The 24,673-nt window shown below is 43.1% G+C and overlaps 3 protein-coding genes across 19 annotated transcripts in view; 2 read left to right on the top strand and 1 right to left on the bottom strand.

The window, feature by feature from the left end:
- Positions 1–18,804, top strand: part of LOC100627762 (zinc finger protein 33B) — a 56,132-nt gene extending 37,328 nt beyond the window's left edge. For 6 of the 9 annotated variants that reach the window (XR_014827939.1, XR_014827937.1, XR_014827936.1 and 3 more), the window contains 2 exons: positions 16,938–18,166; positions 18,489–18,804. Coding sequence is in view for 3 of the 9 variants with exons in the window: in XM_084996972.1 (XP_084853098.1) it covers positions 18,489–18,560 (72 nt within the window). In the remaining 6 variants the exon portion in view is untranslated. The remainder of the gene's footprint in view (positions 1–16,937; positions 18,167–18,488) is intronic. The other 3 variants (XM_084996972.1, XM_084996978.1, XM_084996971.1) reach the window with 1 other exon arrangement.
- On the bottom strand, positions 4,946–9,297 carry LOC146396819 (uncharacterized). The gene is made up of 2 exons (XM_084997016.1): positions 8,450–9,297; positions 4,946–8,176 (listed from the first exon to the last, which is right to left on the bottom strand). Exon 2 carries the CDS (start codon positions 7,566–7,568, stop codon positions 6,882–6,884), a length of 687 nt encoding a protein of 228 aa, XP_084853142.1. The 5' UTR covers positions 7,569–8,176; positions 8,450–9,297; the 3' UTR covers positions 4,946–6,881.
- Positions 18,805–19,918: 1,114 nt separating the features above from the next.
- Positions 19,919–24,673, top strand: part of LOC100152623 (zinc finger protein 37A) — a 130,679-nt gene continuing 125,924 nt past the window's right edge. For 8 of the 9 annotated variants that reach the window (XM_084996982.1, XM_084996983.1, XM_021072371.2 and 5 more), the window contains exons 1-2: positions 19,919–20,159; positions 22,076–22,134. In XM_084996982.1, coding sequence (XP_084853108.1) covers positions 22,120–22,134 — 15 coding nt within the window. In that variant the 5' untranslated portion in view covers positions 19,919–20,159; positions 22,076–22,119. The remainder of the gene's footprint in view (positions 20,160–22,075; positions 22,135–24,673) is intronic. The other variant, XM_013983245.3, reaches the window with a different exon arrangement.

The following is a 24,673-nucleotide window of genomic DNA, read 5'->3' as shown; positions in this document are numbered from 1 at the left end:
AAACCAACCATGCTCATGCATTGATCTTGGACCTCCTAGCCTCAGGAACTGTGCATAATTAATTTCTGTTGTTTTTCAGCTGCCCAGTCTCTGGTATTTTGTTATAGCAGCCCAAATGGACAAAGATAGCAGCCTTGAAGGCCAGTACATATATGTATTAAAGATTGAGTTATTCTGGTAGCTTTTTTAAAAAAGACAAATTTTCTTAGAACAGTTTTAGGTTCATAGCAAAATTGAGGGGAAGGTACAGAGAGTTCCCATTTACCCATTGCCTCCCACATATGCATAGCTTCCCCATCAACATCCCCCATATGTAATATGTGGTACATATATTACAATTGATGAACCTACATAGACACATCATAAGCACTTAAAGTCCATTGTTTACATTACAGTTCACTTTTGGACAAATGTATGATGACATGTATCCACTATTATGGTATCATACAGAGTGTTTTCATTGCCTTAAAAGTCCTCTGCACTCTGCCTAATCATCCTTCCATCTCCACTCCAGCTCCTGATCTTTCTTTTGTCTCCATAGTTTTTCCTTTTCTGTAAACTCTATCCCACCTTAATACTTTAGTTTATTGCCAGGGTATCATTTAGCATACAAAATATTTTACTTAGTCTTTTATTTTATATCCCCTCACTAGAATATAAACTCCATCAGAACTGGCAGTTTTATCTATTTCACACACTACTCTAAGTCCAGTGCCTAAAACTGGGACTTTGTTAATACTCATTGAATGAATTGTTGTATTTCGATTGGATTGTTATTTCTTACTATAAATTGTAGTTGAAAATGTTTATAAACTTTGGCAGTTTGTTACAAAGCTAAATATAGTATTATTGCACAATCCAGCCATTTCTTTCCTAGGTAATTACTCAACTTACTGGAAAACTTATGTTCACACAAAAAGCCTGCATATGAATATTTGTAGCAGATTTATAGTTTCTGAAATTGAAAGTAATCAATACAGCCTTCAATAGGTGAACAGATAAACTGATATATCTATACATTGCAATATTATTCAATGATAAGAAGTGGGTTGTTAAGCCACTAAAAGTCAGGAGGAATCAAATGAGTATTTCTTAGTGAAAGATGCCAGTCTGAAAGAGCTAAATAATGTATGATTCTAATCAAATAACATTGGAGTAGGCAAAAATATAGGGAAAGAGAAAAGATCAGTATTTGCAAAAGCTTTAGTGGGAGGTTGGAAGGCTTAAATAGATGAAGCAAAGATTTTTTTTTTTCTTTACTAAATAGTGAAGCTATTTATTATTCTGAATGCTGCTGTAGTGCTGGGTACAAGACATTATGCATTTATCCAAACCCACAGAAGTTACAGCACAAATAGGGAGCTTTGATGTAGATAAATTTTAAAAAATCATTGAGTTCCAAGGATACCAGGAAGGATTGCAGACAGACAAGAGAATCTATGTAACAATTATACTGAAGGAGGTAGGGGGGAAAGGTGCTAAGTAATTTTGGAAATGCAGAGAGAGTCTAAGGCTCAAGACAAAAGAAACCACACAGCACACGATTACTCTAGTTGATAAAGTTGTTTTCCCTGGAGTACAGAGTTAGCAATTCTGACAGTGTTGCGGAAACCGCAAAAACTGTGGCAATGGAAGGAGACAAACAGCACTCGGAGATATGGAAAAGCAAGGTTTATTCAGCACTGGTGCGGGCTCAGAGGAGTCACCTCCAGAGTCTGAGCACCAGGTCTTTGTTCTCAGTAACTTTTATACACTACAAGGTCTTGATTTTCCCATGAAGCATCCCGGACCTCCCCCATCCCCAAGCAGTGTTCCTCCCTAAGAAACTGAGCAAGCAAGGTTACAGAAGCAGAACTGATAAGCAATGCTAGGTACCTAATTAGCAGGGCTGCTGGCTTGGACAGAGAGCACACAGTTACATTATTACAAGAAGGGTGGCATAGTGATTAGCACAGCTGGAAAGGCTTGCAGCTGCCTTCTTAGCCAAGGGGGGGGGGGTTGTTCTTTAGTTAAAACTCCATTTTATTTCCCCCTCTTGATGTTCACGGTGCATCTGCACCCTTTACAGATCATCATTAGTCATAACCCTTTGGTAGCCTCTAATAAGTAGTAGGTGGGAGGCTGTTTTTCTTTTAACCATGGTTTTTATAAAACCTTTTATAATATTTATCAGGAGAGGTACAAGGCAGGGAACAAGTAGGCACCCTGCGAGTATAACCATGACTATTCCGACCATTGTTTTAATTTCTCCCAACCAAGAGAACCATTTACCAAAGAGACTATCTGTATCCCATCCTTTTTAAGTTTGTACAGATACATGGGCTAGTTTAGTCATGTGGTCAGCAATTTCTTCTACCACCTTTCCGGTGTCATCTATTTGTAGACAGCAATTACTTAAGTTAAATTTTTTGCAGACCCCTCCTTCAGAAGCAAGTAAGTAATCCAAGGCCAAGCGATTTTCGTAGATTGTACTGTGTATTTTAGTTTGTTGTTGGGCCAATATAGTCAAGGCCCTTGTAGTGTCATTTGTTATAAGTTCCAAAACTGCCTGTAGTCTGATGATGCGGTTCAGCATATAGATAGGGGTGTGATATCCCCAAGAGCCATCCTCTGTCCAGGTGGCAGGCCCATAATATTGAATTATCCGTTCTGGGGGCCATTCATCATCTTTCCAGTCTCCAATTTGGAGAGCCCTCCGGTCTCTCTGGGCACCCTGTGCCCTATATATAGGAACTCCCGGGAGTTCCCGTCCTGGAGCAGTGGTTAACAAATCCGACTAGGAACCATGAGGTTGCGGGTTCGGTCCCTGCACTTTCTCAGTGGGTTAACGATCCGGCGTTGCCGTGAGCTGTGGTGTAGGTTGCAGACGTGGCTTGGATCCCGAGTTGCTGTGGCTCTGGCGTAGGCTGGTGGCTACAGCTCCGATTCATCCCCTAGCCTGGGAACCTCCATATGCCGCGGGAGCGGCCCAAGAAATAGCAACAACAACAACAACAACAACAACGACAAAAGGAACTCCCAGTTGCTCCCCTAGTGACAGCGGGAGCAGGAAGAAGGGAGGTCTGATTGTTTCCAGTACACATGCCCCAGCCCAATTGGGGGGAGTATGGAATAGGCCGTTTTTTCACAAATCCAATATAATCTCTTTGGTGCCCACCACTGGATATTAATACTGATATCTTTCCATGCTTGTCGAAGGAGGGAAAAGTTAGACAAGGGATTAGGCTTGGGCTCTGAGCGATTGGAGGATGATCACCATTGAGTCTTTTGGGCAGTCAGATTATAATACCTTAGGCCTAAACATGTTAGGCTTTTAACTGAAACATTAAACCGTCCTCCCCACCTCGCAAGACAATTTCTCCCTATAGTTTTGAGGAGCCATACCCCATAGGTGAGTTGGGGGTATGCAGTCTCATTATGAGGCTCTAATGGGTCCAGTTTTCTGGCTTGCCAAGGCCAGTGGTCTCCTGTGTTTGTTTCCCCACATACATAACAAGAGGAGACCTTGAGAGTTTGTGCAATAGTTTCTGCCAGGGCTAAGAACAAGTTCTTAGTTGTGGCCGGAATGGGAGGTGGGGTGTTTCTTATCTCTTTATAAAGGAATGAAAGACGCTGTGAGAGGCAGCTTGGAGCGCAAATGTGATTCTCTGGAAATGTAGCACAGCTCCAGGGTCAAGGCCTTTTCCGTCAATGTGAATGTTTATTTTGAAACCCTCCTTCCATTTGGACTCACAGGCAGCCGATTTCTCAAGCTTCAGCCGTGCGTTGACTGACCAGCTTCCGGTGTGGTCAGAGCAGGGCTTTGAGATCATTGTCTTTTTCTCTGTATTGTCAGGCGAAGAGGTTTCTCCAGATCGAGGGCAGTCTCCCACTCTCCACGGTCGTCAGCTGGGCCAGCCGGTTTAACTCTAGAATGATGGATCCAAGCATCTATTCCTGTTACTTTAAGAGCAGTGGGGGTGGTTAGAATTACAGTATAGGGGCCCTTCCATATGGGCCTCAAAGGCTCCTTTTTCCAGTCCTTTATTTACACCTGGTCCCCCGGCTTGTGGGGGTGTACTGTTATACCTAAGGACACAGGTATTCTGTCTGTGACCCATTTATGTATCCAAGAAATAGTGAGCCCCAGTCCTTGTAATTGTTTATGTAATTCCAAGTCTCCCAACTCCCTGGTGTTTCCTTTTAAACTGATTAGTGGAGGTGGCCTTCCATATAAGATTTTAAATGGCAAGAATCCTATTTCCACTTGGGGTGAGTATCTCACTTTTAAGAGGGCCACCAGCAACATGTCTACCCAGGGCAAGCCAGTTTCCTGACATAACTTTGCCAGGGTCTGTTTAAGGGTTCGGTTCATGTGTTTTACTTTTCTTGAACTTTGAGGGCAATAAGCAGAATGTAGTTTCCATCGGATCCCTAAAGCTTTTGTCACCTGTTGTACTGTTTCGGCCACAAATGCTGGTCCATTATCTGACCCGATGGTCAGAGGCATTCCATATCTGGGAATAATGTTTCTCAGGAGTGCCTTGGTTACTTTCCTTGTCTTTTCAGTTCAGGTAGGGAAGGCCTCTATCCATCCTCCAGGCAGTTATGGTCTGGGGGCCCCTCTTTATCTGGCAGAAAGGTGGTTGGGTTCAGAGTTCATACAACCTCCAGTTTTACCCATGGATTTTCACATAGTAACCCTTGATATTGAGTCATTCGTGTATGTGTGAGCCAATGGTTGCCCCTGGTATTCATTAGGGTTACAACTGAGTGCGGGACTTTAACATTGAGGTTTTGTTCCAGGGTCAACTTGTCAGCCTCTCTTACCAACAAGGTGGTAGCTGCCAGTGCTCGGAGGCAGGGAGACCACCCGGCAGTAACTGAGTCAATTTGTTTAGACAGATATGTCACTGGCCTCTGCCAAGGGCCAAATTCTTGAGTTAAGACTCCCAAAGCCATCCCATTTTTTTTTTTTTTTTTTTTATGAACAAAAAGGTTAAATTCTCTGGTTACATCAGGAAGTCCCAAGGCTGGAGACTCAGTGAGTTTGGTTTTGATTGTCTGAAACGCTGCCTCCTGGCTTGGTCCCCATTCAAGGGGAGCTTTTTCTTTCCCTTTTAGAGCCTCATACAGAGGCCTGGCCAAGTCTGAAAACCCAAGGATCCATATCCGGCAGAATCCTGCTGCGCCTAGGAACTCATGAACCTTCCGGCCGGTGGTAGGGACAGAAATGGCACAAACTGCCTGCTTTTTTTCAGTCCCCAGCATTTGTTGGCCCTGCATGATGTTGAAGCCCAGATACTTGTTTTTTTGCAGATTTGTGTCTTTTTCTTTGATACCCGATACCCTGCCTCCATCAGTAGGGAAAGGAGAGCTCTTGCTCCCTCTAGGCACTGAGCCTCCGTGGTGCCAGCTAGTAAGAGGTCGTCAACATACTGTAGCAAAACACAGCCCAGTTTTTGTCCAGGAAATTCAGCCAGGTCAGCGGCTAGGGCGCCGCTAAAAAGAGTGGGAGAGTTTTTGAACCCTTGTGGGAGTCTAGTCCAGGTGAGCTGTTCCTTTGTCCCTGTATGTGGATTTTCCCATTCAAAAGCAAACAAGGGCTGACTGACAGGTGCCACCCAGAGGCAGAAAAAGGCGTCTTTTAAGTCCAGGCAAGTAAACCACTCAGCAGTGGAGGGGATCAGCCCTAGCAGGGTATATGGGTTAGGGACGGATGGGTGTAATGTGACTGTTGTTTTATTTATGGCTCTCAAGTCCTGTACTGGGCCGTAGTCCTGTGTTCCCGGTTTTTTCATGGGCAGTAAAGGGGTGTTCCAAGGGGACTGACATTTTATTAACAGTCCATGCTGAAGCAGCCTATCCAGGTGAACCTGGATTCCCAGTCGAGCTTCTCTGGGAATTGAGTATTGCCGTAGCTTTACCAGTTGAGCTCCGAGTTTTAGATCAATTAAGACAGGAGCGTGGTGCTTTTCCAGTCCTGGTGGGTTTCCTTCAGCCCAAACCAATGGGTATTTAGTCTCTAGTTCTGGGGGAATGGTCCCCATTTCTGAAGGGGAAAAGTACAAGCGCCTTTCCTCTTCCCTTTTTACAGCAAGAGCCATGATTAAAGGAGAGGGGGGTTCTGTCAATTTGAGTTGGGCTGATCCATCAGTAGAAAAGGAAATTTGTGTCCCCATTTTAGCCAGCAGGTCTTTTTCCATCAGGGGGACTGGGTAGTCAGTTAGGTAAAGAAATTTATGTATTACTTCATGGCCTCCTAACCGACATCGTCGAGGACCGCAGAAGGGCCTGTGGATTTGGTTACCTGTGGCCCCAACAATGGTGGTTTCTTTCCTCAAGAGGAGAGCCACAGGTTGTGTAACCACAGAAAGTTCGGCACCTGTGTCAACCATAAAGTCTATGGGGTGGCCCCCTACTTCAATTCTGACCATAGGCTCTCAGGGACCCAGTTGGAGAGAGCCTGGTCCCCCCGATCAGACTCAGCTAGGCCGATCAGGTTGGTGCTGAATGGCCCAGATTGGTACCGGCTAGGTGGGGCCTTGGTCTTTTTCTCAGGACGGTTGGGGCATTCATTTTTCCAATGTCCCTTTTCTTTGCAGTAAGCACATTGGTCATGTTCCAGGGGACTCCTTTTCCCTGGCCTTGTGCCTTGTCCCCTACGATGTAGAGAATGTTTCTGGTCTCGGTTAATAAAAACCTTGTTGGCTATTTCCAACAGTTTAGTGGCATTCTCTCCTGCAAAGCCTTCTAATTTCTGTAGCTTTTTATGGATATCTGATTGGGCTTGTCCCACAAAGGCAGCATTTATCATCCGTTGGTTCTCAGGGGCCTCGGGATCAAAAGGGGTGTAGGTTTGGAAAGCCTCACATAGTCTCTCATAGAATTTGGCTGGGCTTTCATTCGGCTCTTGTAGTATCACTGATCTTAGCTATATTAGTGGGCTTTTTAGCCCCAGCTTTTGTCCCCTGTAGGAAGGCCTGCCGGTACCTCTCTAGGTTACATTTCCCTTCTTCAGTGTCATAGTCCCAGTGGGGGTTTTCTTCTGGGAAGGCTTCCCTCACCCAGTTTGCCAAGTCTGCTTGACCCCCTGCATTGGCCTGAAGCCATTTTTGGGCTTCTGTTACAATTCGCCAGCGCTCTTCAGTGTCAAATAAAGTAAAAAGGAGTTGCCGGCAGTCTACCCAGGTGGGACAGTGTGTCTGGAAAATGAATTCTAAGAGATCAATCAACGCCTGAGGCTTTTCAGAATATGAGGGAGTATGGTGTTTCCAGTTGAGGAGATCGGCAGTGGAAAAGGGCTGGTAATAATAAAAACGTCCCCCCTCTTGTATGGTCCCATCGGGGGCAACTTGCTGTGGTCCCCGTGTCTCCTGTAAGGGCATTTGTAATGCTGGAGTAGCTGCTCCCTGAGCTGAACGGAGACGCCTGCTCATAGGTTCTGGAGAATCTGGCTGCGGGGGTGATATCTCCTCCGGAACTTCAGAAGCAGAAGGAGGAGGAGAAACAGAAGGCGGTGGGCTATCTGGCAGCTGGGGACCTTCGGTTCCTGGAGGTGGGGCCGGCAGCACATAAGGTGGTGGCATAGGGGGTGAGACCTCAGGTTCCCCTTGATAAATAGGTGGCACCTTTTTTTGAGACAAGGTTTTTTTCTTGGACTGGGCTACTAGCACCCTACACTGTCCCTGGTCTGTGGTGCAGAACCGAACCCATGGGGGCCTCAAATAGGCAATTTCCAACCATTGATCAATATATGGAAATTGGTCTGGGTGTCCAGGGTCTCTGTTATAACGTTATATACTGCTGTAACTGTGAACACATCTAAGGTCCCTTCTGGAGGCCAGCTAACACCAAAAGAGGGCCACTCTAGGGTACAGAGGGTACACAGTTTTCTAGGACTCAGCTTAACACCATAATCTCTAGAAAATCCTTTCTTAAAATTCTTTTTTTTTTTTTTTTTGTCTTTTTGCCTTTTCTAGGGCCGCTCCTGGGGCATATGGAGGTTCCCAGGCTAGGGGTCGAATCAGAGCTGTAGCCACTAGCCTACGCCACAGCCACAGCCACAGCAACGCGGGATCCGAGCCAAGTCTGCAACCTACACCACAGCTCACAGCAACACCGGATCCTTAACCCACGGAGCAAGGCCAGGGATCGAACCCACAACCGCATGGTTTCTAGGCAGATTCGTTAACCACTGTGCCACAACGGGAACTCCCCCCCTTTTTTTTTTTTTTGTTGTTGTTGTTGCTATTTCTTGGGCCGCTCCCATGGCATATGGAGGTTCCCAGGCTAGGGGTCGAATCGGAGCTGTAGCCACCAGCCTACGCCAGAGCCACAGCAACGCGGGATCCGAGCCGCATCTGCAACCTACACCACAGCTCACGGCAACGCTGGATCGTTAACCCACTGAGCAAGGGCAGGGATCGAACCCGCAACCTCATGGTTCCTAGTCGGATTCATTAACCACTGTGCCACGACGGGAACTCCCTTTCTTAAAATTCTTAACCATATACTCTAAGACAGTGGGCTTGGAAGCCGATTTACCCATTGTGTGAAGTCCCACCCTGTGCCGGTGAGGCAAGACAAACAGTGAGGGCAAGGCCTCAGGTAACAATCTCTTCGTCCACCTGACCGCTCCCCCGGAGGAGATATTTCAGGCGCCTCTTAGCATAGGTGGGACTGTATAAACCCCAACGTCAGGATCCCCCCGAAGAGGGCCACCATAAGCCGTATGAGGTCACCGCGGAACTGCAGGTTAGGACTCACTCTGGCTCCATAGTCCAAAGACGGTGGAGCACGGGCTCTCGTTCTCTCCAGTCACTCACACACGCACACAATTGACAAGCCTCCTGATCCCAAGGGAGCAAACCCTGACCTGAGTGACCCTTTGGTCACTGAGAGGTGATTAGTCTCTCCTTCCGCCATATGGTGGGTCCTCACTTGGGCAGATGTCCCCGGGGCACTCACCAGTCTGACATCCTGTCCAGGAACCTATTTCCACTCTCCTTCTGAGTCCGTTCGGGAAGCGGTGTGGGCCAAGGCCATGGCCCGAGTGAGGGTCTGGATCTGGCAAAATGGCCGGTGCGTGCTATCCACCTGTCACTGGGCCGGTGACCATGGCCTCCCCCGGTTCCCCGACAACGGTGGCACAAGAGGCCAGCTCGGTTGTCGGCTTCCCGGCCAATGCACCAAAATGTTGCGGAAACCGCAAAAACTGTGGCAATGGAAGGAGACAAACAGCACTCGGAGATATGGAAAAGCAAGGTTTATTCAGCACTGGTGCGGGCTCAGAGGAGTCACCTCCAGAGTCTGAGCACCAGGTCTTTGTTCTCAGTAACTTTTATACACTACAAGGTCTTGATTTTCCCATGTAAGCATCCCGGACCTCCCCCATCCCCAAGCAGTGTTCCTCCCTAAGAAACTGAGCAAGCAAGGTTACAGAAGCAGAACTGATAAGCAATGCTAGGTACCTAATTAGCAGGGCTGCTGGCTTGGACAGAGAGCACACAGATGTTACATTATTACAAGAAGGGTGGCTTAGTGATTAGCACAGCTGGAAAGGCTTGCAGCTGCCTTCTTAGCCAAGGGAGGGGGGGTTGTTCTTTAGTTAAAACTCCATTTCAACAGTGCTAATCTGTGTAAAGGTTATAAAGTATATCTATACTGGAATGGAACAACTAAGTAAATGGATGGCAGACCAGGGAGACAGATTTTTCACTATTGCATTTGGAGCTTACATATCAGCAAGAAGAGGCTAGAATGATCCACATGGTACTGGATTAGAGTTGGAAAGATCAGTCTGAATTCATATTTATTTTATTTAATATAGACACATATTGTTACATATGGGAATTATAAAAATAGGCTTATATACATGTTAGTATACACAAAATATTCCCTTGCTCTGTCAGCTAAAACTGTATAAACACTGATACCCTAGTGGCAATATGTACCTGCCTTGCCCAGATCTTTGTTTCTAATACATTTTCCCACAAAAGGAATCAGAGCTTCTTGGAGAACAGGCTGATTCTAGGACTGGGTCAGGAAATATGTAGGAGGAGCCTAGCACATCTTTTGTACCAGAAAGTAAGGATGTGCTCAAAAACAAGCACAAACACAACAGAAAAAAAAAAACTACCTTGAGAATATATGCAAGGACCACAGGAGCCAACTGAAACAGCTGCTGACGGCCAAACCTAGACAATTGAAGCAACAAAGTATATAAAGTAGTATTGTGTTACTACCCAATTATAAAATACATATGAATCCATACTGATATAAATTATCAAATAAATAGATGGGGGAGAAGGGACAGATCTCTTATGTAGAATTCCAAAAAAATTATGTAGATTGCTACCAAGGAGGGAGAGTGTAACTCCCCATTCCCATGGCTGTACATGGTTACTTCCTTCCAAAGTGTGTGGAAAGCAGGACATAAAAACGTAACTTGCCCTGGAGGAACCAGACAAACAGGTGATCAGTGTCAGTATCAACAGTGATAAGTCATGTTGATAGCATGTACCTTTGGTATGAAGTGGTGAAAGTGGCACTTTACCTGTGCTTTTCCTCACAGAATCCCACAACCACAGTTTAATCTTATGAAAAACTTCAAATTTCAGTTGAGGAGTACTGAAAACACCTGATCAGTACTTCTCAAAACTGTTAAGATCATACAAAACAAGGAAAGTCTGAGAAACTGTTATAGCCAAGAAAAGTTTGTTAACATGACAACAAAGTGTAATGTGATATTCTGGATAGGGTCTCCAGACAGAAAATGACACTAGGTAAAAACTAAGGAAATCTGAGTAAAGTGAGGATATCAGTTAATGGTAATTTATCAATATTGGTTCATTGATTGTGAACAAACACACAGTGTGTATAGTCTTGCTAAAGTGACCACCCTCAGAATGATCAGGCCCCTCAATCCAGCAGCCAGTTGCATTGAACACAGAAAACAAAGGAACATGGGGACTGCACCAGGAATATGTAATTGGCAAAATCTGTGCTACATCATGTCAGATGCTCCATGTTTTTCAAAGCCAAATTATAAAGAATAGAAAACTCTAGAAGAAAACCTATATAAAAAGAAATAGGAGTTCCTGTCATAGCTCAGTAGTAGCAGTAGCAAACCCGACTAGGATCCATGGGGACAGCAGGTTTGATCCCTGGATTTACTCAGTGGGTTAAGGATCTGGTGTTGCAGTGAGCTGTGGTGTAGGTTGCAGATGTGGCTTGTAACCAGTGTTGCTGTGGCTGTGGCTATGGCCATGGCCAACAGCTACAGCTCTGATTCCACCCCTAACCTGGAACCTCCATATGCCACGGGTACAGCCCTTAAAAAAAAAAAAAAAAAAAAGAAAAAGATAAAAAGGCATTAAATAAATAAATAAAAAGAAATAAAAAGGCATAATGAGTTCTTTTTTTGCTTTTTAAAATGGGCAAGACTAAACTGTAATTCTAGAGATGCCCACTCAGGGACAACACTTTCTATAAAGAAAAAAGGAATGAGTCTAAAATTCAAGATGACATTACTATAGGAGAGGTAAATTGGGCATAGGGAGAAGATCCTAGGATGACTAATAAAGTACTATTTCTTGACCTAGTGGTGAGTTCTAGGATGTTTGCCTAATAACATTCATTTATGCTACATGTATGTATGGTTTTCTGTATATGTGTTTTATTTAATAATAAAAAAGATTTTAAAAAATTGAATATACAGGGTAAGTTGAAGGGCAATTGAAAAAGGGAAACTAGGAAGGAGTCCTTTATAACAATTTAGAGAAGAAGTAATGGGAGCCCAGTGTGAGAAAATGGTAGTTGTGATGAGACTGTAAATAAGAGAGAAAAGCAAGAGGCATAATAATCAAGACTGAGTATACAATTGGATGTTAGGTGTAAGAAAGAGACAGATCAGCAAATATATACCATATATCAACAAAGCTTGAACTTTTATTCCTGTGTGTGTGTGTGTGTGTGTGTGTGTGTGTGTGTGTGTGTGTGTGTCTTTTTAGGGCCGCACCTGTGGTACATGGAGGTTCCCAGGCTAGGGGTCTAATTGGAGCTGTAGCTGCCGGCCTATGCCACAGCCAGAGCAACACGCCAGATCCGAGCCACATCTGCAAACTACACCAAAGCTCATGGCAAAGCCAGATCCTTAACCCACTGAGCGAGAGCAGGGATCGAACCTGAAACCTCATGGTTACTAGTTGGATTCATTTCTGCTGTGCTACAGTGGGAACTCCCAAACTTTTATTCTTTTGAAAAGAGTAGAATGTAGTAATAGTTTCCATAGAGAGCCAAAGGGCAGAGAGTATATTCTGAGCTGTGTTTTTCACATCTTTCTTGAAGCTTCCTTCCACAACTTCTTCTTTCTTTTTTTCTTTCTTTCCTTCTTTTTTTTGGGGGGGCCACACGTGTGGCATATGGAAGAGAAAAATGCAGCAGGTGGTGCAGCAAAAGTATGCCGGGCCCATAACCAGAAGTTGATTGGTGTAAATATGGAAGTTCCCAGGCTAGGGGTCAAATTGGAGCTGCAGCTGGAGCCTATGCCACAGCCACAGCAACACCACATCCAAGCTGTATCTTTGACCGTCACCACAGCTCAAGGCAATGCCAGATCCTTAACTTACTGAGCAAGGCCAGGGATCGAACCTGCATCCTCATGGATATTAGTTGGGTTTTTAACCCACTGAGCCTCAATGGGAAATCCTCTTCACTTTCTTACCAGTCTGATGCTTGGAAGCAAAAAAACTTTTCATTTCTTTTAGTTCTGCCTCCCTCTACTCTCTAACTTCAGTCCTTCTAGCTAAATACACAGTTTCTATTTATAGAAGGAATCTGAAGTATCTTCATTCCAGGAGGATTTCATGAGAATTACATGTGCACGTGTGTACTCACACACACATTTATTTGATAGATTCTTGGCTGTTATTGTTCCTTTTAACTAAGATGACCCTGATGTTCTTGCATAATTTAATAAATGATAGTGATATATAACTTCCTAGAAAGTTCACTAAAGTAGGGTTACCATGACTTTTTTCAGATTTATTTTCCACCTTTTGGCATGTAAATATTTTTTAATAATCCATGAATTGTTGTTAAATTGGTGCTTCTGGGGAGACATAAGGGCTGAAACCTTATTTTGCCATCTTGCTAAAATCACTTCTGACTTTCCATTTATTTCAATCTTTTAAAATCTTTAAGTGAAGTTTTCATTAGGCAAGTCTTGTACAAGTCAGTTTTCATTGTAAAAATATTACACTTTTGTTAAATTTATTCCTAAGAATTTTTTTTTCTCTCTGATGCTATTGCATATGGATTTGTTGTCTTAATTTTATTTTTGGATTGTTCGTTGCTAATGTATAGAAGTTCAGTTGATATCTATATATCGATCTTGTATCATGTAACTTTGCTGAACTCCAGAAGTAATCAGAGGATAGTTCTTTTGATTAGCAGAGGTTCTTTGAAGGGCTTTATCCCAGTAAATGAGTTACTGATATTTATGGGATGGATATCATTCTAATCATTCTAAGAGGAAAGTTAAAAATTATTTGGATAGCCAGAAGGAATTACTGGAAAAAAAAAATAGAAGAGAAAATGTGAGAATTAAAAACACTTTCTTTTTTTTTTTTTTTTTTTTTTGTCTTTTTTGCTATTTCTTGGGCCGTGCCCGCGGCATATGAGGTTCCCAGGCTAGGGGTCCAATCAGAGCTGTAGCCACCGGCCTACGCCAGAGCCACAGCAATGCGGGATCCGAGCCGCGTCTGCGACCTACACCACAGCTCACGGCAACGCCGGATCGTTAACCCACTGAGCAAGGGCAGGGATCGAACCCGCAACCTCATGGTTCCTAGTCGGATTCGATAACCACTGCGCCACGACAGGAAGTCCTAAAAACACTTTCTTTTTCATAGAACCCTACTCCTCCTCACTCTGCTTGTCCCTGCTCCTTCTGCTTCCCTGAACGTCTTTACTCCTCCATGCCTCAAAGTGCCTCAGGGGAAAAGGGAGGTGATAATCTTTTAGGTGGGTGGTTCCCTCAGGGCACAACTTCTTTAGCTAGTAATAAATTACCTGCTTGGCTTAAGGATACTGGGTCTAGGCTGAATCCACTTCATGTCTTAGACCACATGATCCCTTATCATCCACATACCACATAGTTAGGAAGGCGGAAATGATAAAGAGAGAATCATGGCGAGATTAAGAGCTTAGATAAAAGAATATGTCTGCATAGGAAGGCAACAGGTGGAGAGTAGCTGAACTAGTCATTTGGAAAAGGGCAAACAAACAAGGTGTTTAACTAATTGATGTAAACATGGCAAGGGAGGAGTTCCCATTGTGGCTCAGCTGGTTGAGAACCTGACTAGTCTCCTTGAGGATGCAGGTTTGAACCATGGCCTCAATCAGTGGGTTAAGGATCTAATGTTGCCCCAAGCTGTGCCATTGGCAAAGAAGTGGCTTGGATCCCCGTGTGGCTGTGGCTGTGGTATAGGCCTGCAGCTGAAGCTCTGATTCGACCCCCCCCAGCCTGCAAACTTCCATATACCACATGTGTAGCCCTAAAAAGAAAGAAATAAACATGGAAAGGGACACCAGTATGTCTACATGATTTGCATTTTGCTTGTCTCGATGTGAAGGAAACCAGCCCATCCTATCTGGATCACCAGCAAAGTTGACACCATTGAAACTACCCAGGATTCCTGGATGATTCAAATACCCTTCTCACCAGCTGATGTTATTTATTTAAAGGTGACTTTTCTCCATACCCCCAAACTTTCAGAAGTATACCTCAGTGTGTTTTCAGTTTACAGTCCACACGTGGGAATTCTATTCTTATTGAATAGAATTCAGCAACCAGCAGCTGCATGGAATTCTGCAATTAGCAGATTTTGCTCATTTGATGGAGCAGTCACACTAGGGTCTGAAGGATTGCTACAGTAAGGGGTGCGGTGGCCAGAGAAAGCTTATTATCTGCCACCCTATCCCCCGTAACTATGGAGTAACCAGGGGAGTTAGGAACTCATTGAGAAGGGTTGCTAACAGCTGTGCTTCAAGTCTTTCTACTAAAGTTGAGCTGGGAGATACTGCAATATTGGAACCGGAACACTGGTGAGGTCCTCCCACTCCCCCCGTTTGATTTCTTTAACTGGTTTGTTGAGGCTTTCTCAAAACTCTCTGGCATGAACTTGGGGCAGAATCAAATATGCCCTAGTTTTAGCAATCTTTGTTTTGACTCTCTTGAGGACCATCAAAATCCAAATTAAGGATACATATGGTAGATGGCAAGAATAGACTGCTAGTCAAACCTGAGCAATCTGGGGATAATCTAGAGAAAGAAAACGAAGACAAGAAGAAATTAAAGACTTCTGTGTTGGCTTCTTAGAATTCTTTCCTGTAGGGAATAATCCCTACTCTAGTCAACCTGTGAGGGGGTCACAGGAAGAATCGACTGTAGAAAGAGACTCTGGAGGATGCAGGGATTGCAGGGACAGGGCAGTCAGGACTAGAGGAACAAGACCTTCAGCTAAGAAATACTTGGCAGAGGGGTCTAACTGATAGGTTGAGAGAATCTCAGAGGTGGGAACTGGTGAACCATTATGCATCAGTAACATTTCCTCAGGCTGATCTCTTCACCTGTCCTGATAAAGACTGTGCTACTTATTCTGTAGTTTCCTCAGATGTTTCACACTTTCCATATCACTGCAAGTTGTTGATATTCTACATCAAGTTCCCACCTGTTCCTTTTCCTCCACAATTCCTGGGCCAGGAAATTGTAGAGAGGGCCTTTACTAAAGAATAGTGTTCTTGGACTTCCCATGTGGCTCACAACATAACTGCTCGGCGTTGCTTTTACAGTGGCTGTGGCTCGACCCCTGGCCTGGGAACTTCCACATGCTGCAGGTGCGGCCAAAAAAAAAAAAAAAAGAATAGCGTTCTTAAATTTCCCTGATTCTTTGTAAACCTACTGGGGAGAGACCAGTTGTGCAACTAAAAAGCTAACATATTCTCTACTCTGGATGGAGTATCTCTGGAGCTCCTTGTGGAAAAGATGCCTGATTTGGTCACTGTGTGCCCTTTGAAAGAGAAGGGGTATGGCAGAGAATGGCAGTCTCACACCATGCTGGGCAAGCACACAAACTGAAACAAATCAATGCATTACACTGGGCCTAGGAAAATTTTTTTTTCTCCTTCTCCCTTTGGAGAGATGTTTTCTGACTTGGAATATTTTAACTGTATTCTTGTTCCTGACCTTGGGAACAAAATCAGCAAGAGGAAAGGGTAATGGGGCAATGTCCAGAGGACACTGGGTATATGCCTTGAAAGGTCTTCAATACTGTCACATAGGATGTGCTTAATTCCTCTAGAAACAAATCGTGATTGCATATGTGGCATGTTGTCTACCATGGATGCTCATTAGAGACTCAGTGCCCATGCTTTTCTTGGGGGGCTGGTCATATAGGCACCCTCTGCCTGGAACATACACAATTTTCAGTCTCAGAAGGAAAGCAGGTGTTCAGTATAAACTATGTTAGTTTGCACAGAGAGGTTTAGGCACAGGGAGCCACACTTATCAAAGTGGTAGAACCCTTCAGAAATCCCGGTTTCTAGGAGTTCCCTTGTGGTGTAGTGGGTTAAGGACCTGACATTTGTCACTGTAGCAGTTCGCTGCTGTGGCATGGGTTCGATCCCTAGCCTAGGAACTTCCACATGCTGTGGGTGTGCCCCCCCCCAAAAAAAAGAAAAGAAAAAAAGAAAAAAGAAATCCTAGTTCCCAAATATTTTCAAAATTTAAGTTCCAAAATACTAGCTAAGTGCCAACCTTAAAGAAGGCCTTCTAAGGATAGAAGTCTCAATCCACTTATATGGCAACTGCTGCTTCAACTTCCCTTTCCTTCCTTCCTTCCCCTCTCTCTTGTTCTCCCTCTCTCCTCCCTCTTTCCCTTTCTCTCTTTCAGGATCTGCACCATATGGAATTCTGGGCCAGGGATCAGATCCGAGCTGCAGTTGTGACCTATGCTGAAGCTGTGGCAACGCTGGATCCTTAACCCACTGTACTGGTCTGGGATTGAATATGTGTCCCAGAGCTCCAGAGATGATTCCTATCCCATTACAGCACAAGAGGAATGCCGGGGCCAGCTCAGCAGGATGGGGCTGAAGAATGGGTGCTGTGGAACTTAAGGAAAAAAAGTTAACATAAAACAAGACACAGAGACATTTATCTTAAGTAAAGGTGGGAGCCGGGGACTCAAGGTCTCAGGGACCAAGAGCCCTGCCTCAAGAAACCACACTGCTTTTATTGTGAGATCAAGTGAGGAGTGGCTATGGGTGGATGATACAGGGTTTGTTTACTATTATATAAGTTCTTTTACTATTTAAAAAGCCACTTAGGTGGTAAAGGGTTAAGCTCTTACTCTGACCTCTAGGCACATAACAGTTCTTAAGCTTAAGTCATTTACCAGTACTGTGACTGTTTTTCAAAGCAGGAAGATGGGATAAAGTAAGACAAGAAGATGGGATAAAGTAAAGAAGGACAAGATGGAGTTTTCAAGGAAACCTGACTTGCGACAGAGGAACTCTTCAATTTAGTTTTAGTTTGCAAAGTCACAGTGCTTTCAATAGTTCAACCCCTCTTTGTGATTAATTGTGAGTTCAGACTTGTGAGTGTCAGACACATTAATGTGTCATGAGATTATCAAATTCAATAATTTCAATTTTTGCAGTGGTTACTATTATCTGCTTTTATTTGTGTACATTTAAACCAATATGCAAGTATAAACTTTGTGAAATATTTTATGAAAAGTGGACATCTATTAAAAAAGGAAAAACTCCCTTTGAGGGTCTTTGTACATAAAACTGGTAGTAAGTCAGATATAAAACCAGCATAGGAGTTCCCGTCGTGGCGCAGTGGTTAACGAATCCGACTAGGAACCATGAGGTTGCGGGTTCGGTCCCTGCCCCTTGCTCAGTGGGTTAACGATCCGGCGTTGCCGTGAGCTGTGGTGTAGGTCGCAGACGTGGCTCGGATCCCGCGTTGCTGTGGCTCTGGCGTAGGCCGGTGGCTACAGCTCCGATTCAACCCCTAGCCTGGGAACCTCCATATGCCGCGGGAGCGGCCCAAGAAATAGCAACAACAACAACAACAAAAAAAATAAAATAAAAAAATAAAACCAGCATATACTAACAGGTAAGCATGAGACATCATTTCCTCAACCAGTAGTATAGAAAGAGATAAAAAACATTTTTGAGTAATGGGAATTACTCAAAAAGGCCTCAAATTGATATATAGTGATTACAGTAGAAGTTGTAAATACCCTCCACACATTATCATCAATCTTTCAGCTCAAATGACTGAACATAGTGATGCCAAAAGTATTTTCTGATTCCAGAGTTGCAATTAAGATTTCAAGTGCTAGGATGAAGTCTACTGCAGCAACAATAAAAATAATAGCTTCACTTATGACAACAGAGATTACCAGTGTTCTAAATGCTTCATCTTTTTGTTTCAGTATACCCATGGATGCGAACAGTTACAATGCAGAAGATATATTATTTCCCCCTTGCTTCTACACTGCTTCTGATGGAGATACTACCCAGCATTTGGTGGATGTTTGCCTCAAGGGGCAGACACGTTTATTCCAAGCTGAAACAAAGCATAAATGATTCTGTGGAAGATTTTGACTGTCCTGCCCATATTCTGCATAATACTTTCTGTTCAAATAGCTTCTAATGTCCTTTCTGTTGATGTTGAAGTAATTGTCATGAATTTTTTCTCTTCAACGTTTATACTGTTTGAATTGAGTGATTAAAGGATATTTGTTGGCATTCAGTGTCTTTAATTGTCTTGCATTCAGAAACTCTTTGGCTCTTTTTTTTTTTAACAAACAGCTGGGAGAGTTCTCAGTTTATGTAAAGCACTGAAATAATAGTTTAGTTTTTAAGAATTTTAAGAAAAGGCCTCAAATTGTTTACATTTTAAATATTCCATTGAGTGAAGCAAGTTTGCTTATTTCTTATTCATAGTTTTCAATATCTCTTTAGCCAAGGGATTATGGAAATTGAAAGAACAAATGTGTTACTGAAAGATTCCATTGTTTAATGGAACTTGGTGAGATCTGTGTCAGACTTTCTTAAAAAGGAAAAACATTACTTATGAATAGGAAAATAAATTTTGACTTGTGGATAATCATTATTGTATTTGCCATGGCTGTATTTTGGAATGAGTTCCATCTCCTGAATAATTTCTTTTACGTGGATATTACTAACTGTTCTTCTAGCACGGGAACAAGTGAAATTATGTGTAGTGTTAAAAAGGAAAGGGAAAATTCAACACAAAAGTTTTCCTTTTGTCAGTGGACATATTAAAAAAATCATTATCCCAGAGCTCCAACGTAATCCTGAAGCATGGAAAGGACAATTTATGCCATGAATGATGGTATGTCTTTTCAACAAATCAAACTTGAAGAGCAATTCCCAGAGTTGTTATGCCATTATATCTGCTCATAATGCTAAAGTTGAGTATGTTTTCTCATTAATCAATGTCCCAATGAACAAAGAACAGAATGAGAAGTGACTCCTATAGCAGATATGCTACAATGAAATGGATCAATATAAAAGAACGATGTCTGGAAGAAATTCTATAACTGGATTCTGCAAAACAAGGAACTATAATTAATGAAAGAGACGTAATTTACATTCTTATAATTTAAGATGAGTAACAAATAAAAGTATGTCTCATGACCTGTACTTTACTTGCTAAACCTGGCATGTCTCCCCACTAGGCCCCCAAACACAGGGCCTTTTCGAACTGAGGTGGCTCTCGGGTGGGATGCGCTATCTGGCACAGGACGGGGCTGTCTCGTTGAGCCTTGTGCGCATGTGCGCTGCCCCTCCCCCTCCCCCACTTGCTCTTTTGTTCCCGTTCTACGGCGGGCGTCGCGAGGAGGTGGTTCCGGAACCTCTGGAGACTCCTGGTCCTGGCGCAGCCCGGGAGGGCTGGACAGGGTGAACCGGGTTTCTGTGAGAGGGGCAAGTGAAGGAGGAAACGGCTTTGTCCCCTCACCTCGCTCTGAATCCGGCTCCGTTTTTGTGTACCTGATGAGCATCTGCACATCCAGCGCTCATTAGCAAGTGAAGCTTAATTTTCTCACATCCAAGGTGCTGCGTGGTCTGAGGCCTCGGTAAGACCGCGCGGAAATTGGCTTTCGGGCGCTCAGTAGATAGGCACTTTTTTTTTCCCTGTGAGAACCTTGTTCTTTTCCTCTCAGGATCTCTCTTAATCTTCCCAACCACCTGTGGTTAATGTCGCGTCCCCTTTTTAACAGTGAGATGGGCTCAGAGAGGTGATAGAAATGCAAAGTGGCGAACGGGCCGAGGGCAGGAGCAAGGGTAGTTCCCATACCTCGTTCCTGCCCAGCCTAAAATCTGAACCTGAGTCAGTCACAGCAGTTAGCAGCTTCAGGACCTCAAGGAAATCATATTGAATTGAATACAGCATTGCATTTGGGGGATTACTTCCTAAAGAACCTGCGAGTCTGGCGCTTTAATGCAGGTATCCAGGTCCTTCTGACCCCCTCTAGCTTTGCTTGTGCCCTCCGTTTGCTTTTACAGGAAGTTCTGCTTGTGCTTCAACGTGACAGTAAGATCCAGGAGCTTTAGACCCTGGATGAATATTCTAACTGTAAGCTGGTTTAGGTCCAACTTTCCTGCAACAAAGCAGCTTTTGTTAGGGACGGTAGGGGATTCCAGGAGCAGAATTCCTGAGACCTCTGCAGAGATCCAGAGACCAGGAGGAAAGAGCAAAGACTCTTATTGCTCAGCCAGAAGCAATGTGTGTCCTTCTGCCAGAACCACTGTCAAATCCAAACTGTCACAGACTGGGTAATGGTGGAAGTTTTGGGCTAACTTCAGGAGAGATGTAAGCTGTGGTTGGGATAGGAGGGCAAGACAAAAGCAACAGAAGATACTGTTCTTGGGGAGTTGTGAAGACATCATGTGGAAGGAGGTGCTGATCAGCCACAGGGGAGGGAATTACCCTCTTTCCTTCATTCTTTATCTCACTCTTTCTGGATTCTGAGCTGCTACTGCACTACAGCTCAGAATCTAGAACATTACCACTAGAGATATGCTGATGCCTCCTCTATCCTGATCTTACAGAATCAGAGATGGTACTGCAAGGCAGGTCTTTAAGACTTGGACTTAAGACAGGTCTAATTCTGATTTACTTGAAAGATGGAGTTGGGATGGGGTGGATAGGAAGTGGGTCTAAAACTGTTAAGCGGTTACAGTCATACATTTTGTTATGGCAGAATCAAGAGCAGATATGGAGTTTCTTGATGGTCCAGGCAGGTCTTTTCCTTTTTGACAACAAATAAGTCAAAACTAATTTTGTTTTTTAATTAAAAAATACTTTTGAGAACCTAAGACCAAGTAAGGAGCAAACTTTTTTCCTTCCAAAAAAGACCAGCCCTTAAAACACCTTATCTCTTTTTTTAGAACCTTGTGGAGTACTCTCTGGTTCGTAATGAAATTACACATTTTTGTTCTGAGTATTTTTGCATCAGCATCATGTTTTATTTTTTTGTTTGTTTTTGTTTTTGTCTTTTTAGAGCGGCACCTGAGGCATATGGAGGTTCCCAGGCCAGGGGTCAGATTGGAGCTACAGCTGCTGGCCAATGCCACAGCCACAGCCACTGAATGAGGCTAAGGATTGAACCTGTGTCCTCATGGATACTAATCAGATTCCTTTCTGCTGAGCCACGACGGGAACTCCCAGCATCAGTTTTAAGGAAATCATTATGTACCATTCCTTGGCTTTTCCTAATTGGTTTAATTAATGTGTTGTTTACATTTTTCTCTGTTAGAGCATACCTTGTTAATAAATTAGCAGAAAACCAGTGTTTTTACATTTGAAAACTAGCACATCCGAGACTACATAATCATTCCAAAGTCATGCATGGACATGGAGTGCTCCTTCCCTCACTGGTATCCTTTCTGCCTCTTCTCAGGGTGTCTCCCATTCTGAGGTATTTTGCTGGCTGCTGTGTGGAGCTTGTTAGGCAGGTGACATCTCTCATGGTCTTTTCTTCTTTCTTAGCTGTACTCTCACAGTTCTCTGCACTCTTCCAAGACCAGCAGAAAATGATCACATCCCAGGTGAGTTGTTTAATTTATGCACAGTTTTGCATTAACGGTGTTTTGAGATTTATAAAATGTCTATACATTCGTATGAAATAGTAGAAATAACTATGTTAACATCAGGGAAAATAAAGAGCAGGAGTCAGCAAGTTGCAGTCCATGGGCCAGATGCAGTATGCTGCCTGCTTTTTTTTTTTTTTTTTTTTTTTTATGGATCACAAACTAAGAATTTTTAGAAGATTGAGAAACAAGGAGTAATATCCTGTGATGTGAAAATTGTATGAAATTCAGATCTCAGTGTCTGTAATGTTTTATTGACACATAGCCATGCCCATTCATTTATGGCTGTGGCTGATTTCTCATTACAAGGCTAGAGCTGTGGTGGTGACAGAAAACTGTGTGGTTCACAAGCCTAAAATATTTACTACTTGGCTATTTACAGAAAATGTTTGCTAATCTCTGATACGGAGTAGCTGATCAATGGTAGGGCAAAGATGCCATGTAGGTTAAATGCAGATCTTGTGATCAATACTGAGTTGTGAAACTGGGACATAAAAAAGTTTTTTGATAGGCTTCATTAGGTGACATTGTGAACCTTCCAATGACAGGAATAAAGTGAATGATTCTTGTCCAATCCAAGGGAAGTTAAGAGATGTCAAAAGAAAATATGGGATAAACAATTCAAATGAATTGAGCCAGTATTAGGACTCATGGTTGTTCAAAAAAGGGACAAGTCTGGGTAGACCACGGCAACCTAGGGTAGTTAGTAAGATGAATCAGGCTTTGTGACTGGGCAGAATCTAAATCCTTGTAGAGTCTGTCAAGGGATTTCCCCTGCCTTACTTTTTTTTATGGCCACTCCCGTGGCATGTGGAGGTTCCTAGGCCAGAGATTGAGGTTCAGCTAAAACCGCTTCAACACCGGGGGATTCCACTTTTTAAATTGTGGTAAAATACACATAAACATGAAATTCACATTTCAACTATTTGAAAGTGTAGAATTTAGTGGCATTTTGTATATTCACGATGTTGTATAACCATAACCCTCACCCACTTCCAGAATATTTATGTATTTTCATCACACCAAAAGGAGGCCCCATATCCTTAATAAACAGTACCATACCTTAATAAACAGTTACGCCCCATTCCCCTCAGCCCCTGGCAATGGCTAATCTGTTTCCTGTTTATGGATTTGGCTGTTCTGAATAGCTTATATAAATGGAGTCATGTAGCCTTTTGTGTGTAGTTTCTTCCCTTATCATGTTTTCAAGACTCATTACTTCATCCCTTTTATGTCTGAATAAATATTCCATTGTATGTATATACTGCCTTTTGTTTATCCATCAATTGATGGGCATTTGGAGGTGATTCCATGTTTGGTTATCAAGAATAGTGCCACTAGGAGCATTCATGTACAGGTTTTTGGTTGAAAACCTATTTTCAGTTCTTTCCTAGGAATGAAATTGATAATTGATGGATCATGTGATAAATCTGTGTTTAGCTTTTTTTTTTTTTTTTTTTTTTGGCTTTGCCTTTGGTGTGAGAAAGTTCATGGGCCAGGGATTGAACCTGTGCCACAGCAGCGACAGTGCCAAATCCTTAACCTGCTGTACCACAGGAGAACTCCTGTTTAGCTTCTTTTGAAGTTCCAAACTCTGCTTCTCAGCAAGGTCCCTTGCACTTTCATATGAATTTTATGTTAGCTTTTCTGTTTTCGCACAAAAAGGCTGTTGAGATTTTGATAAGGATTGCATTGAATCGGTGATTTGGAGAATATTGCCATTTTAAGACTTAAGCCTTAGAATCCATGAACATGAGATGTTTTCCCACTCAGCAGTGATTTATGGTTTTCACTGTACAGATTTTCCATATCCTTGTTTAAATGTATTCTTAAGTATTTTATTCTTTTAGATGCTATTGTAAATGGAATTGTTTTCTTAATTTCCTTTTTAATTTGCTTATTGATAATATGTAGAAAAAGAACTGATTTTGGAGTATTGGTCTTGAATCCTGCAACTTTCCTGAATTTGTTCAGTAGTTCTAATACTTTCTTTATAGATTCTATAGGATTTTTTTTTTTTTTTCTTTTGTCTTTTTGCCATTTCTTGGGCTGCTCCCACGGTATATGGAGGTTCCCAGGCCAGGGGTCAAATTGGAGCTGTAGCCACCGGCCTATGCCAGAGCCACAGCAATGCAGGATCCGAGCCATGTCTGCAGCGTACACCACAGCTCACAGCAACGCTGGATCCTTAACCCATTGAGCAAGGCCAGGGATCGAGCCCGCAACCTCCTGGTTCCTAGGTGGATTCGTTAACCACTGAGCCACAATGGGAACTCCTAGGATTTTTAATATATGCAATCATATCATCTGCAAATAGAGATGGTTTAACTTCTTCCTCAGTTTGAATGCCTTTATTCATTTTGTCTACTTGCTCTGGTTGGAATTTCCAGTATAGTGTTGAATATGAGTGGCCAAAGCAGGCACCCCTTCCCCTTTTTAAACCATCTTAATCTTTTTAAGTTTACAGTTCAGTAATGTTTTAAGTTTATCCACCCAG

Source organism: Sus scrofa, chromosome 14 (genome assembly GCF_054392235.1).
Source record: "Sus scrofa isolate SSC_HxYL_T2T_F1_AM1 chromosome 14, Sscrofa_HxYL_maternal_Yorkshire_Landrace_v2.0, whole genome shotgun sequence".
Taxonomy (NCBI): Eukaryota; Metazoa; Chordata; class Mammalia; order Artiodactyla; family Suidae; genus Sus; species Sus scrofa.
The sequence above is the reverse complement of the archived record's forward strand: the minus strand, read 5'-3'. Positions and strand labels throughout refer to the sequence as shown.

What these genes read in the sequence shown, in the direction of transcription:
- LOC146396819 (XM_084997016.1), bottom strand. Translation starts at nt 7,568, where the DNA reads ATGCCACCACCTTATGTGCTGCCGGCCCCACCTCCAGGAACCGAAGGT.